The following is a 15,007-nucleotide window of genomic DNA, read 5'->3' as shown; positions in this document are numbered from 1 at the left end:
TTGTTGCAAATGATACGATTTCATTCTTTTCTATGGTTGAGTAATATTCCATAGAGCATATTTACATTTTCTTTATCCCTTCGTCAACTGATGAGAAACTTATGTTGATTCCATAACTTGGGCTATCATGAATAATGCTGGAATAAACATGTGAGTGCAGTTATCCCTTTGATATACTGATTTCTTTTTCTTTCTTTTTTGAGACAGAGTCTCACTCTGTTGCCAGGCTGGAGTGCAATGGTGTGATTTTGGCTCACTGCCATCTCTGCCTCCCGGGTTCAAGCAATTCCCAAGTCTCAGCCTCCCGAGTAGCTGGGACTACAAGTGCACACCACCATATCTGGCTAATATTTTGGATTTTAGTAGAGACAGGGTTTCTCCATTTTGGTCAGGCTGATCTCGAACTCTTGACTTCAGGTGAACTGCTCACCTTGTCTTCCCAAAGTGCTGGGATTACAGGCATGAGCCACCGCACCTAGGCCTTTCTTTGGGATATATACTCGGCAGTGGAATTGCTGGATCATATGGTTGCTCTATTTTTAGTTTTTGAGGAGCCTCCATAGTATTTTTGTTTTTCTTTTTTTGAGACAGAGTCTGGCACTGTTGCCCAGGCTGGAGTGCAGTGGAGCAATCTAGGCTCACTCCAAGCTCCGCCTCCCAGGTTCACGCCATTCTCCTGCCTCAGCTTCCCGAGTAGCTGGGACTACAGGTGCCCGCCACCATGCCCACCCCATTTTTTTGTGTAAAAATTTTTTTTTATTTTGTATTTTTAGTAGAGATGAGGTTTCACTGTGTTAGCCAGGATGGTCTCGATCTCCTGACTTCGTGATCTGCCCACCTCGGTCTCCCAAAGTGCTGGGATTACAGGCGTGAGCCACCATGCCCCGCCTCCATACTAGTCTTCATAGTGACTGTACTAGTTTACATTCCTATCAACAACATATAAGAGTTCTCTTTTTTCCGCATGCTCACTAGCATTTGTTATTGCCTGTCTTTCTGATAAAAGCCATCTTAACTGAGATGAAATATTTCATTATAGTTTTGATGAGTATTTCTCTGATTAGTGATGTGGACCATTTTTTCATATACCTGTTGACCATTTATCCATATGTCTTCTTTTGAGAAACATCTATTCAGCTCTTGGGCTTCAGATCTTTTGCCCATTTTAAAATTGGATTTCTTTTTCCTATTGTTTTAGCTCCTTATATATTCTGGTTATTATCTCTTGACAGCTGGGGAGTATGCAAATATTTGTTCTCATTCTGTGGGTTGTTGCTTCATTTTGTTGACTGTTTATTGTGCAGCAGCTTTGAGCGTGACGTGATCCCACTGTCCATTTTGTTGTGGTTGCCTGTTCTTTGGAAGTCTTACTCAAGAAACCTTAGCCCAGACCAATGACCTTCAGTATTTCCCAATGTTTCTTCTAGTAGTTTCATAACTTCAGGTGTTTAATCCATTTTGATTTGTTTTAGTATATAGCAAGAGATAGGGGTCCAGTTTCATTCTTCTACATGTGGATGTCCAATTTTCCCAGCACGATTTATTGTAGACTGTCCTTTCCCCAATGTTCTTGGTGACTTTGTTGAAAATGAGTTGGCTGTAAATGTGTGGATTTTTTTCTGGGCTCTCTATTCTGTTCCATTGGTCTCTGTCTGTTTTTGTGCCAGCACCATGCTATAGCTCTGGAGTATAATTTGAAGTCACATAATGTATGTAATGTGATTTCTTCAGTTTTGTTCTTTTTGCCCAGGATTGCTTTGCCTACTCTGGGTCTTTGTGGTTCCACAGAAATTTTACGACTGTTTTTCCAATCCCAAAACATTCTTCTGTGAAGAATGTCATTGGTATTTTGACAAGGGTTGCAATGAATCTGTAAATTCCTTCGGGTAGTGTGGACATTTTAAAACACTGATTCCAACAATACTGAATCCATGACCATGGAGTATCTTTCCACTTTTTGGTGTCCTCTTCAATATCTTTCATCAGTGTTTTATAGTTTTCACTGTAGAAATTTTTTGCTTCTTTGGGTAAGTTTATTCCTACATATTTTATTTGTAGCTACTGTAAATAAGATTATTTTATTGGTTTATTTTCCAGATTGTTTGCTCTCGGCATACAGAAATGCTGCTGATTTTTATATGCTGATTCTGCATCCTGCAATTTTACTAAACCTCAGTTCTAACAGTTTTCTGGTAGAGTCCTTAGGTGTTTCTAAATTTGAGATACTATTGTCTGCAAACAAGAGTAATCTAACTTTTTTCTTTCCAATTTGGATGCCTTTTCTTTTCTTCTCCTGTTTAATTGCTCTGGCTAGGACTTCCAGCACCACACTGAAGAAAGGTGGTGAAAGTGGGTATCTTTGCCTTCTTCCAGATCTTACATACAGGAAAGGTTTCAGATATCCCCCCCATGATACTAGCTGTGGGTTTATCTGTCTGTGGCTTTTATTATGTTGAGGCATGTTCCTTCTACATCCAGTTGAGTTTTTATCATGAAGGGATGCTGAATTTTACTGAATACTTTTTTGGCATCTATAGAAATGGACACATGTTTTATGCCCTTCATTCTTTTGATGTGATGTATCGTATTTACAGATCTGAATATGTATTAGGTGGTTCTCTCACTGCTATAAAGAAATACCTGAGACCGGGCAATTTACTTAAAAAAAGAGGTTTCACTGGGTCACTATTCTGCAGGCTGTACAGCAAGCATGACAGCATCTGCTTTGCTTCTGGGGAGGCCTCAGGAAATGTATAATCAGGGCAGAAGGCAAGAGGGGAACACACAGATCACATGGCCAGAGTAGGAGAGAGACGAGAGCAGGGAGGTTTAAAGAACCAGATCTCATGAGAACTCACTCACTATACAGCAGCAAGGGGAGGTGGTGCTAAACCATTCATGAGAACTCCACTCCTATGATCCAATCACCTTCCACCAGGCCCCTCCTCAAACAATGGGGATTACAAATCAACATAAGATTTGGGCAGGGACACAAACACAAACCATATCAGAGTATGCTGAACCATCCTTGCATCCCTGGGATGAATCCCACTTGATTACAATGAATGATCTTTTAAATACGTAGTTGAATTTGGTTTGAGGATTTTGCATCTCTGTTCAAAGATACTGGCCTGTAGTTTTCTTTTTTTATTGTGTCTTTGTCCGGTTTTGGTACCAGGGAAATACTGGCCTTGTAGAATGAATTTGGAAGTATTCTCTTGTTAGCTTTTTGGAATAGTTTGAGTAGGAGTGATATAATTCTTCTTTAAATGTTTGGTAGAATTCAGCAGTGAAGCCATCAGGTCCTGGGCTTTTCTTTGAGTGGAGACTTTTTATTACTACTTGCACTGAAAATGTTTTTTTTTTTAATTCAAAAAAACACAAAAACAAACAAAAAACAACCAAAAAACTATTCCTGGAGGGATGGCTGGTGAGGACTTTGATTTTGTCATAGTCTCTCTGTGATAAGGCTCAGAGGAAACCCAGCTATTTTCCTAGTGCAACAGTTAGTATATTTAACAACCAAAGAATTGTGAGTTATATACCTCTCTTATCTCTATGTATCTTCTGATGACATTTTCTGGGCTGCCCTCTCATGGCAAAAAAAAGAAAAAAAAAAAAAATTGAGGCACAGAAAGAAGCCAGGTACAAAATGGAACCTGCACTTATCATCTAAAGTGGGCATTATCACAACAGACTTGCCTGAGCCATTACCTACCACGATGAATTGGTATGACACTTTTTAACAAGGTCAGAAAAATCAGATTCTGTTTTCTTAATATTCAGGATCTTTCTCACTTTCCCTGAGCTAATGAGACACAGGTTTGTGGTAAATACATTCATTATTTTCCTACACATGAATTCCTAACAAAACCAAGCAAGAGCATATAAAGGGAAGACACACTTCAGCTAATTTAAAGGTGTCTTATGTTATTTTGCTTATTGAAAAAACTGAAAAGGTAGTAGGGAAAAGATATAATGTGGTAATAGCAAACTGCACCTGTGGTCTCTAATGAATAATCTCACTTCTAGTAAAAAAAAAAAAAAAAACTATCAAAAGAGCTTAATTGAAACTCAAGGTAAAACAAAAGGGTGAAAATATTAAAATAAGAGCAGAAATCTATGAAACAGAAAACAGAATAAAGAATATCAATGAAAACAAAAGTAGGTATTTTGAAAAGATCAATAAAATTGTCAAACCTCTAGCCAGACTGACGAAGAAATAAGACCCAAATTACCGATATAAATAATGAAACAAAACAAAACAGCCTTACAGAACCATCCAAAATCCAAAATTAAAAATAAGGGAATAGTATGAACAATGTTATGCTCGTAATTTTAACAACTTACATGATAAAGACAAATATTTTGAAAGATACTACCGGTCAGGCACTGTGGCTCGCACCTGTAATCCCAGCACTTTGGGAGGCTGAGGTGGGAGGACTGCCTGAGGACAGGAGTTCAAGACCAGCCCAGCCAACCTGGTGAAACACCAACTCTACTAAAAACACAAAAACTAGCCAGGTCTGGTGGCGCATGCTTATAGTCCTAGCTACTTGAGAGGCTGAGGCAGGAAAAGCGCTTCAACCCCAGAGGCTGCAGTGAGCCGAGATCGTACCACTGCATTCCAGCTTGGGTGATACAGCAAGACTGTCTCAAAAAAAAAAAAAAAGATACAACCTACCAAAACACAAAACAAAACTGTAACAAGGAAGAAACACATAACCTGAATATTTATATACAAAGTTAAAGAAACTGAATTTGTAATGAAAACCCTTTCCACAAAGAAAACTCTAGCACCAGATACAGGGAACTTCCTCAATCTAACAAATGGCAAAACAGAAATACAAGGGAACTTCCTTAACCTGACAAAAGGCATCAACCAAAAAAACACTTACTGGTGAAAGACAGCTTTTACCCAGTATTAGGAGTAAGGTAAGTATGCCTACTCACCATTCCTAATTAACAACATCCTGAAAGTTCAAGCTAGTGCAAGAAGGCAAGAAAAAGAAATAAAGAGCATTCAAAAGGAGGGAAAAAACTGCCTCTATACACAGATGACATGACTGCCTACACATAGGAAAACACTAAGGAATCTACACAAGAAAGTTCCTACAACTAGTAATTTTAAGACTGCAAGGTTGCTATTAAAAAACGAACAAACTGCATTTCTACACAGTAACAGGGAACAATTAAATATTGAAGTAAAAAAAAACACAACTATTTACAATAGCACCAAGAAACATGACATATTGAACTATAAACCTAACAAAATGTGTGCAGGATCTATTTGCCAAAAACTACAATACATTAAAGAAATAAAACAATGAGGAGATAACATTATATTCAGAGTTTGGAATATTCAATATTGTTAAAATGTTAATTCTCTCCCATGATTTGTAGATTCAAATGCAATCCCAATAAATCCCAGCAGGTTTTATTTTCTTTGATGGAAGGAAGATAAAAGTTGACAAAATTATTCTAAAATTTATACAGAAAGGCAAAGGAGCTAGAATAGCCAAAATAATTTTTTAAAGTATTTGAAGGATTTGCCCTACCTGATTTCCACATTTAATATAAAGCTACAGTAATAGATACAGAAGTAGGTGGTAAAAAAGGCAGACACAGATCAACGGACCAGACAAGGGAGTCCAGAAATACATGGTCAATTTATTTTTGACAAAGGGAGAAAGGCAACTAAATGGCCAAAGTGTAACCTTTCAAACAAAATGCTTCTTCAAAATAAATACTGGGCATCTATATGAACAAAAAAAAACTCTCTGCCTGTATCTCATGGCACAAACAGAATTAACTGAAATAAAACTTTTAAAGGAAAACAGAGGAAAAACTTTTTGATTTTGGGTTTGGCAAAGATTTCTGAGATACAAAACCAAAAGCATGATTGATAAAAGCAAAAATTAACAAACTGGACTTTAACAAAAATTTTTCTTTCTTTCCTTTTGAGACGGAGTCTTACTCTGTCGCCCAGGCTGAAGTGCAGTGGCATGATCTCAGGTCACTGCAACCTCTGCCTCCTGGGATCAAGTGATTCTTCTGCCTCAGCCTCCCGAGTAGCTGGGACTACAGGCACATGCCAACACTCCTAGCTAATTTTTTTATTTTTAGTAGAGATGGGCTTTCACCATGTTGGCCAGGCTGGTCTCAAATTCCTGGCCTCAAGTGATTCGCCTGACTCGGCCTCCCAAAGTGCTGGGATTACAGGCGTGAGCCCCTATACCTGGCCAGAGCTTTATCAAAACTTAAAGCATGTACTGCAACAGATACTGTCATTAAGAGAAAGAAAAGGCAAATCACAGAATGGGAAAAAAATATTTACAAAATAATACCTGATAAAGAACCTGTATTCTGAATACGTAAATAAATAAATAACCAAAAAAAATAAAAACCTCTCAAAACTCAGTAACTTCTGTGTACCAAAAAGAACAATCACAGAGTAAAAAGGCAATCCATGGAAAGGAAAAAAATATTTACAAATCATATATTTAATAACTGGTTAATATCAAAAATATATAAAGACTACTGCAACTCAACAACTAAAAAACAAGCAACATAGGGCTTAAAAATGGGCAACAGACTGGAATACGTGAAGTCTATGTTGTATTTTGCCACAAGGTTATAAAACCTCAATAAGAAAAGCCCAATTAAAAATGGGCAAAAGATTTGAATACATTTTACCAAAGATATATGAGTAACAAATGAGCACATCAAGAGATCATTAGTCTTTAGAGATAAGCAGACTAAAACCACATGTGATACCACTAGGTACACATTGAATGGCAATTTGTCTTGCTCTGTTGCCCAGGATGGAGTGCAATGGCGCGATCTCGGCTCATTGCAACCTCAGTCTCCTGGGTTCAAGCAATTCTCCTGCCTCAGCCTCCCAAGTAGCTGGGACTACAGGCGTGGGCCACCACATCTGGCTAATTTTTGTATTTTTAGTAGAAATGAGGTTTCACCATATTGGCCAGGCTGGTCTCGAACTCCTGGCCTCAGGTAACCCACCAGCCTCTGCCTCCCAAATTGCTGGGATTACAGGCGTGAGCCACTGTGCGCAGCCTTTTTTTTTTTTCTTTTCAAATCTGACAATACGGATTGAGTATCCTTTACCTGAAATGTTTGGGACCAGAAGTGTTTCAGATTTCAAATGTTTTGGATTTGGGAATACTTGCATTACACTTACCAGTTTGGCATTCATAATCTGAAAATCCAAAATTCAGAATGTTCCAATGAGCATTTCCTTTAAACATGACGTCATCACCAAAAAGTTTTGAATTTCGCATTTTAGATTTCAGATTTGGGATGCTCAACCCGTATCAAGTGCTGATGAGGATACAGAACAACTGGAGCTCTTATACAATGCCAGTGGCGGTGTTAGATGGTATAGAGAGTTTGACCATTTCTTCAAAACTTATTACCATGGGACCCACAGCCAAGTCTTTTCCTAAGTATTTACCCAAAAGAAATAAAAAGTTATGTTCATACAAAAATCTGTACACTAAAGGAGGTTTGTTCATAATCAATGGAAACTGTAAAACCCAAATATACCACAGCTGGAGAATGGATACACAATTATACATTCATACAATGAAATGCTACTCTGCAATAAGAGAAACTACTGATAGAGTAACATCATGGAGAAATCCCAAATACATTAGGCTACGTGTAAGAAGTCAGTCTCAAAAGGCTACATGTTGTATGAGTCCATTTACATGACATTCTAGAAAAGGCAAAAAAGTACAAAAAGAAACTGTATCATTGGTTAAGTGGAGGTGAGGGGACAGGGATGATTAAAAATAGGTGTACGGGAAAGTTTTTGTATTGAAGCTGTCTTGTATTTTAATTGTGGTGGTTACATGACTGTGTACGCTTGTCAAAACTCAGAACTGTACACTAAGGGTCAATTTTACTATATGTAAATTATACCAATAAAAACAATGAAAGTCTTAATAAAAACAAATGCAATGTGAAAAAAATAATAGCAAATCATTGACATCACCACCAGTCATAAGGTAAGTTATTTTATATGTTTAATCATATGTATCTGATTTAAATATGCTGCCTATCAATACATTTCAAACAAAGGGAGGCCATATTGCAGGTTTATGAAAGTTAAGGTTAGTATTATTTAATGATTTTCTTCACCATTTAATAATGAAACATTACAAAGTTGACTATAAAGTTTTTTGAGAGGGAATCTTGCTCTGTCGCCCAGGCTGGAGTGCAGTGGCACGATCTCAGCTCACTGCAAACTCCGCCTCCCGGGTTCACGCCTTTCTCCTGCCTTAGCCTCCCGAGTAGCTGGGAATACAGGCACCCACCACTATGCCTGGCTAATTTTTTTGTATTTTTAGTAGAGACAGGGTTTCACTGTGTTATCCAGGATGGTCTCGATCTCCTGACCTCGTGATCCACCTGCCTCGGCCTCCCAAAGTGCTGGGATTACAGACGTGAGCCACCTCACCTGGCCAAAAACCACTATTTTTTAATAATTAATTTACCCATTATCTACTATGTGCAGATCCAAACATTCGTGAGATAATCAGGGGCAGAGTCCAGGAACATGACTCTTTTCCCTTTCCATCTTCCTACTAATGGATACAGGTGGTAGAAACAGTAAGTGTGAAGTGCAAGGTCAATATTTAAATACTCTCTCTTTCCATACATTCTCTAAGAAAGGGAGTAATCAGTAGATTCAGCTCTCTTCAAAGAGAGGAAAGAGAATTTTGAGAGGCACTTAACTTTACAAATTGGTAAAGCATGAACTGGTGTCAATTTGTTCCATTTTAAACTTGGGAAAATCAAGGCTTTCGAAGGTGACTGAATCACTTCCCCATTTCTAAGGCAAGAGAAAGGAAGAACTAGAATTCAAATTGATAGCAGTCTCACTTCAGACAAAGTTCTTAGTCCTACCAAGTAAGAACTCATCTCTTACTACTACTCATGTCTCTTCTCGCATCTGCAATTGTTTAAGCAACAGCTTGGGTCAACATGGTTGAAATCAATTAAGTATCTTTTAGGATTTTATTATGCATACAACCCGGTTTAATTTCTAACTTCACTCCCACAATGCATGCATATATACTCAGAAAGGTTGAAGCAGTTTATAATAATTTATACTAATATAAAGAGTCTTTTATCTGATCACTCAAAAATTCAAAAAGCATATCACTTACTTTTTAAGTCAGGAATAAAAGCAGCAAATACTCAAAAGGATATATGAAAAAGTAATCATGCTCACTTTTGACCTTAATAAAAAATTATTTTAACTCTAATTTTAAACAAAAGAATATAGAAGAAGTTTCCTCCTTCCTCTGGCTTCCTGACATCTGGCTTTCCTCTATTGTTTTCCAAGCTGCCAGTATCCTGAGTTATACACAGATTATTTACTGCAACACAAACTTACCCTGTGAAGCGTCACTGTATGTTGTTCCCATATAGCTGTTTCCTCCATTGCTGTGCTCTGATAAAGGAAAAGAAAAATAAATCATTTACCTTTTAAGAAAATGTCCTTAATAAGGTGAGCAAGAACATCCAACAATTCAGCATATTGAAATATCAAAATTCACACTGTTAATATTAATAGAGATACTCTGAAAGGACCTTAATAATTATGGAAAGTTTTTTGTTTGCTTTTAAGAGACAGGAAACGACACACAGGAACTTCCTTTGTTTTTAACTTAATTTGGACAGCTGCTCTATATTCATTTCATGCAAGCTGAAATTGGTATTCAAGCTAACTCTGCAACTTTGTACTTAATATTCGATAGAAAACAGTAAAAATTGGAGCGGTATTATCTTAAAATATCTAATGGCATGTAAACATTTAAAAGCATCTCTTATGTTTTACAAAGGAAGAGAAATGCCTCTGAACACAGTAATTATAAATATACATGTTACAGGAAAACAGATAAAACCATTGCTAGGTTTGGCAAATGGCTGCTTTCAGGTCACAAACTTGACTGTTCTACCTAGTTTCAGTTTTGCTACAGAATTACCTTCTCAAGCTTCACTTATAACCAAAAGAAAAAGAACAGCTTTTCTAGTGTATGTATCACACACGCAGACACACACAAGAAACAAAAACAAAAAAGAACAATCTCCCAAACTCCCCCAAGCATCATTATAAAATAAAAGCGATATGAGCTCCAATACAGGTCCCACCCAAATTATAGTGTACTTCAGTTTTACCTCTTGTCATGAGCCTCTCACTAGAGAGGAAAATAAATTATCTAAGGCAGGGGTGTCCAATCTTTTGGCTTCCCTAGGCCACACTGAAAGAAGAAGAATTGTCTTTGGCCACACATAAAATACACTAACACTAATGAAAGCTGATGAGCTTTAAAAAAAAAAAAAAAACAAACCATCTCCTAAAGTTTTAGGAAAATTTACGAATTTGTGTTGGGCCGCATGCGCCCTGTGAACCACGGGTTGGACAAGCTTGATCGAAGGAATCAGCAGTAGAGAATTCAAAATAAATTTCTTTTAAATGGGGTTAGCTGCTCTTGGAGACTTACAATATTTCAGTCTCTCTTAACGTTACCATTTTATGAAATTGGGACTCCTAAATTTACAAGTAAATTTTAAAAAGATTCTTCAGAGTTATCAAAAGGTAAAGTAAAATGGGAGAAGGCTAAGCATGACACTTTCAGACCACTAGTCACACCATATAATGCCTATTTCATAAGTGAGGTCTGTCTTCTCTTACTGCTGTTATTAGCATCATGAGAATACGCCTATGAAGGTGCCATGGGCCCAATCTCTCTTTTCCCACAGCGACTTTAATTGAAGATTAATGCCATTTTAGAAAGTAAGTCCCTATAAAGAAAGCCTGCTTCCCTAAATTCAAAGCAACTAGATTAACTATCCTGCCAGATGAATAAGAGAGGAGAGAGAAAGGATCTCTCTGTTCACTCCCATAGATAAGAACTGCCAACCTCACCAGCGTTTTGTTTCAATCTTCCAGTGCAGCAAAACCTCCCTTTAATGAGACCTCTACGGGAAACAAAGCTGTTTTTTTTGTTTTTGTTTTTTTTTAAACAAACATTGACCGGGATAATGCATTAAAAAAAAAATTCTTCCATCCATGAGAAGCAACAATAGTATGAGTAAATCAGCTAAACATCAACAGTCCCACTAACGTATACATGATAAAAGTATCTGCAAGAGTTGCCAGTTTGTCCCATCTCAGCTGATATTAAGAATGAGAACTGCCTGCATAGCTCTCAGCTCATCTTTTCTTGATCTATTTCATTAACCAGTGACATTGTTTTACTGCTTTTTAAATCTTTTTCCTATCAGTCCAAACCGCAAGTGATGGGATAACATGCACTTAACTCTCCTCGATAACACACTCTATGGTATGAAAGTTAATCATTCTCTCTAAGGTCTTAATGAATACAGTTTTCCATTTTGTAAGATGATGTTAATCAAATGGGAAAAATTATTTAACATAAAGGGGGGAGCAGGTTGTAAAACAGCGTGTACGTGGTTATCCTAATTTTGTTTAAACATTAGTATGGAATAAAGGCTGAAAGGATAAAATGTTAACACTGTTTATCATCTTCAAAGTAAAGGGACTGTGGGTGACATTTTTCTATCAGGTGTTTTATCTTCCTTTCTCCATTCCCCATCAGAACAAACTGGCAATGTATTTCAAACCATATTCACCAAATCTCATTCCTATTCGACATTTCAAATACAGACAGTCCTGACTTAGGATGGGTCAGCTTGATTTTCTGACTTGACGATGGTACCCATACAACCATTGCTTTTCATTTCCACTACAGTATTCAAGAAATTATATGAGATATTCAACACTTTACTGTAAAGTAAGCTTTTGTGTTAGATAACTTCGCACAACTATAAGTTAATGTAACCGTTCTGAGCGTGGTTAAGGTAGGCTGGGCTAAGCTTATGATATTGGGTACGTTGGGTGTATTAAATGCATTTTTGACTTAAAATATTTTCAACTTATGATGAGTTTAATCAGGACGTTGTTCTAAGTGAGTTGAGAAGCATCTGTATCTGTTTTTCACTTGGCTTTTAGGAAAATCAAATAATGTTTAAGAGGATTAACGTTCTTATTGTTAATTATAAAAAATGTTTATTCTCCTGTTAGCAATCTATACATTAAGGTCTTATTTATTTATTTATTTTTGAGACGGAGTCTCGCTCTGTCGCCCAGGCTGGAGGGCAGTGGCTCACTGCAAGCTCCGCCTCCCAGGTTCACGCCATTCTCCTGCCTCAGCCTCTCGAGTAGCTGGGACTACAGGCGCCCGCCACTATGCCTGGCTAATCTTTTTGTATTTTTAGTAGAGATGGGGTTTCACCGTGTTAGCCAGGATGGTCTCCATCTCCTGACCTCGTGATCTGCCTGCCTCAGCCTCCCAAAGTGCTGGGATTACAGGCGTGAGCCACCACTCCTGGCACATTAAGGTCTTAATGTACAGTCTCCAGAAACTTACTTTGACCAAGGGAGAAGACTAAAATACTAAAACATAATTGTCCTCACCATTCCATATCAAAATCAATATAGTTTTTCTTTGGAAGACTGGACAAGTACACATCTCAACAAACTTCTCTGTTAAACATCAAATACAGCTTGATTTAATTGAGAATGAAACATCAAAAGAAGTGGTTAGGCTCTTGACCAGCCACGAAACCAACTTAATCCATAATATAAGTGAGTTACTATGTTTTACCACTCCTTATCTTTTTTAAAAAACAACAGAAAAATATATTCCCAGTTTAAATCATAGACCATGTCATTTCTCTCCATTCTCTAGCCTTTCATTTGCTTCTGTGGCAAAAGCGGCAAATTCTATCCATGGTTGTTTATATAACCAGACAGTCCTGATGAAGAGTTCTGAATGAACTGAGGAATGGACAGATGCACAAACACATAAATATGTAGTATGTAGTAATGCAAATACAGTAAAATGATAATGGTAGAACCTTAGTGGTTGGGATTCAGGTATCCATGGTAGACTTCCTTCAATTTTGCTATGTGTTTGAAAGTGACCATAATAAAATGCTGGGGAAAAACTAAGAAATCCTTCTAGTAAATCACTCAGAAATCAAAGCTAAAATTGATAAAAGACATTTTTAGTACCAGCAAATTTATTAACCACTATTTTCATGAGCATTCCATAAAGAAAAAATGTTCACTAATGACTGAGAATTTTAATTCTTTAGAAAAGCAAGGGGTGGGGAGGTTCCCTTGGAAGAATACCTAAGAAACGCATGGCTTCTGGGGTGGAGAAAGGAAAACCAGGTGGGAGGAGTATCACTTTTCACTGGGAGCCCTTTGCACTTTTTCACTGGAAGCCCTTTGCACTTTTAATCACATTCATCTATTACTTATAAAATATTTTTAAAACTTAATATCCTTATCGTAAACTTGCTTGTCATTTTCTCATTTCAAAAATACACAAGAGATAATTGCGTAACTTGCACAAAAAGCTTCCGGTAAATTACCAGTCTCAGGCTCAAGACATTTAGGCTTGTAGGAGATCAAGGGGAAAAATGTATTATTCCTCTAAGCATGATTCTAGCACTGCCATTCCCTAATAACTCAGACAGACGCTGGTAAACAGGAAATGAACTAGACCAAGCATAAGGAGACCAGAGCCCAAAGGTATCATCAACTAGAAACATGATCTTAATTTTCCTCACCTATACAATTAGGGAAATGGGTGAAATTATCGCAAATGAACAGACTTTTCTAGCTCCAAAATTCTATTAGACTATAATTCCAATGAACAGGCTACAAATTCAATAATTAGTGAAGTACTGCAGGCATCAAAAGTGACTGCAATTCATGGTTGCTGGATTCTGAGTTCTGTGCACATTTCTAAGCATCAACTGACTAGAATCACAATTTCTGAAGAAGCAAAAAGCTGTATTTCAGAATCTGCCAAGAGTTTGTTTAGTTTCTTTGTTCTAAGCTCCAGCTGGCAAAGACACTACTCAGATCACCAACTCTGAAGGGCTTCCTGCCAAAACTTCAGATCCTAGTTCTAGGCAGTTTCACTGTCCTTTAGGACTGATTATTGAATGGGGAAAGACAGGAGGGCACAAGAACTGACAAGACAGGATGAGCCTATAACTGGAAGAACAAATCCAAAAGAAGATATAAAGTATACTCCAAATGAAGAACTCAACATTATCTAAATACACAGCCAGTTAAATTTTACTATCCTTACGGCTGTAATTTCAAAAACAATCCATGTATCATTCATTCATTCATTCAACAAACATGTATCAGATACAGTAAGTGTTGGGGAGGCCAAAAATAGATCCCTCTTCCTGCCCAGGGGCTCAAAGCAGCAGCTGAGAACACTAAATAAATGGTATTTAAGTTGGTGCAAAAATAATTGCAGCTTTTGCCATTAAAATAGCATCAAAAGATAAGAGCTTTTTGCACCAAAATAAATAACTTTTGCACCAAATAGGTAAGAGCTGTTATGGAAGATGCAAAAGGACTGTGTCTGCTGTGAAGATCAGAGACCTATTCCCTGAAACAGCAACCGTTTTGAGTTCGAGCGTGCAGGATGTCCACGAAAAGAGTGGAGAAAGATGTTTCAGAAGAAACAGCACGTCAGCAAGATTGTGTGCTGCTACACATCATGCTGGCTTTGATATGACTAAGTTGTACAATTTGTGGAACAGGGAGAGAGGAAAAGGAGAGAAGGTGCAAGGGTATCAGATCACAATGGGCTTTATAATACAATGCCAATGACTTTAAACTCAAACGGAAGACACTAAAGAATTTTTGACAATCAAATGACATAATCAGAATTCATTCTGAAGGCTGTAATGGGAAAATGATTTGAGAAAGGGAAACCAGTTAGAAAGTTAGGGAGAAGTGGGGGCGGAGTTCAAGATGGCACTTGAGTAGTCAACCAAGTAGCAGCGCTGAAGTCAAACGGAAAAGATGTAATTACCCAAGGACTAAGATAATCCTGTGGACAACCAAAGGAACTTG

At 37.5% G+C, this 15,007-nt stretch overlaps 1 protein-coding gene across 10 annotated transcripts in view; it reads right to left on the bottom strand.

Annotated features, from left to right (window-relative positions):
- The window catches only part of TJP1 (tight junction protein 1), a 270,416-nt gene that overhangs the window by 95,159 nt on the left and 160,250 nt on the right, over positions 1-15,007 (bottom strand). For all 10 annotated transcript variants that reach the window (XM_038009767.2, XM_038009769.2, XM_038009771.2 and 7 more), the window contains one exon: positions 9,425-9,481. In XM_038009767.2, coding sequence (XP_037865695.1) covers positions 9,425-9,481 — 57 coding nt within the window. The remainder of the gene's footprint in view (positions 1-9,424; positions 9,482-15,007) is intronic.

The sequence above is a fragment of the Chlorocebus sabaeus genome, chromosome 26, assembly GCF_047675955.1.
Source record: "Chlorocebus sabaeus isolate Y175 chromosome 26, mChlSab1.0.hap1, whole genome shotgun sequence".
Taxonomy (NCBI): Eukaryota; Metazoa; Chordata; class Mammalia; order Primates; family Cercopithecidae; genus Chlorocebus; species Chlorocebus sabaeus.
The sequence above is the reverse complement of the archived record's forward strand: the minus strand, read 5'-3'. Positions and strand labels throughout refer to the sequence as shown.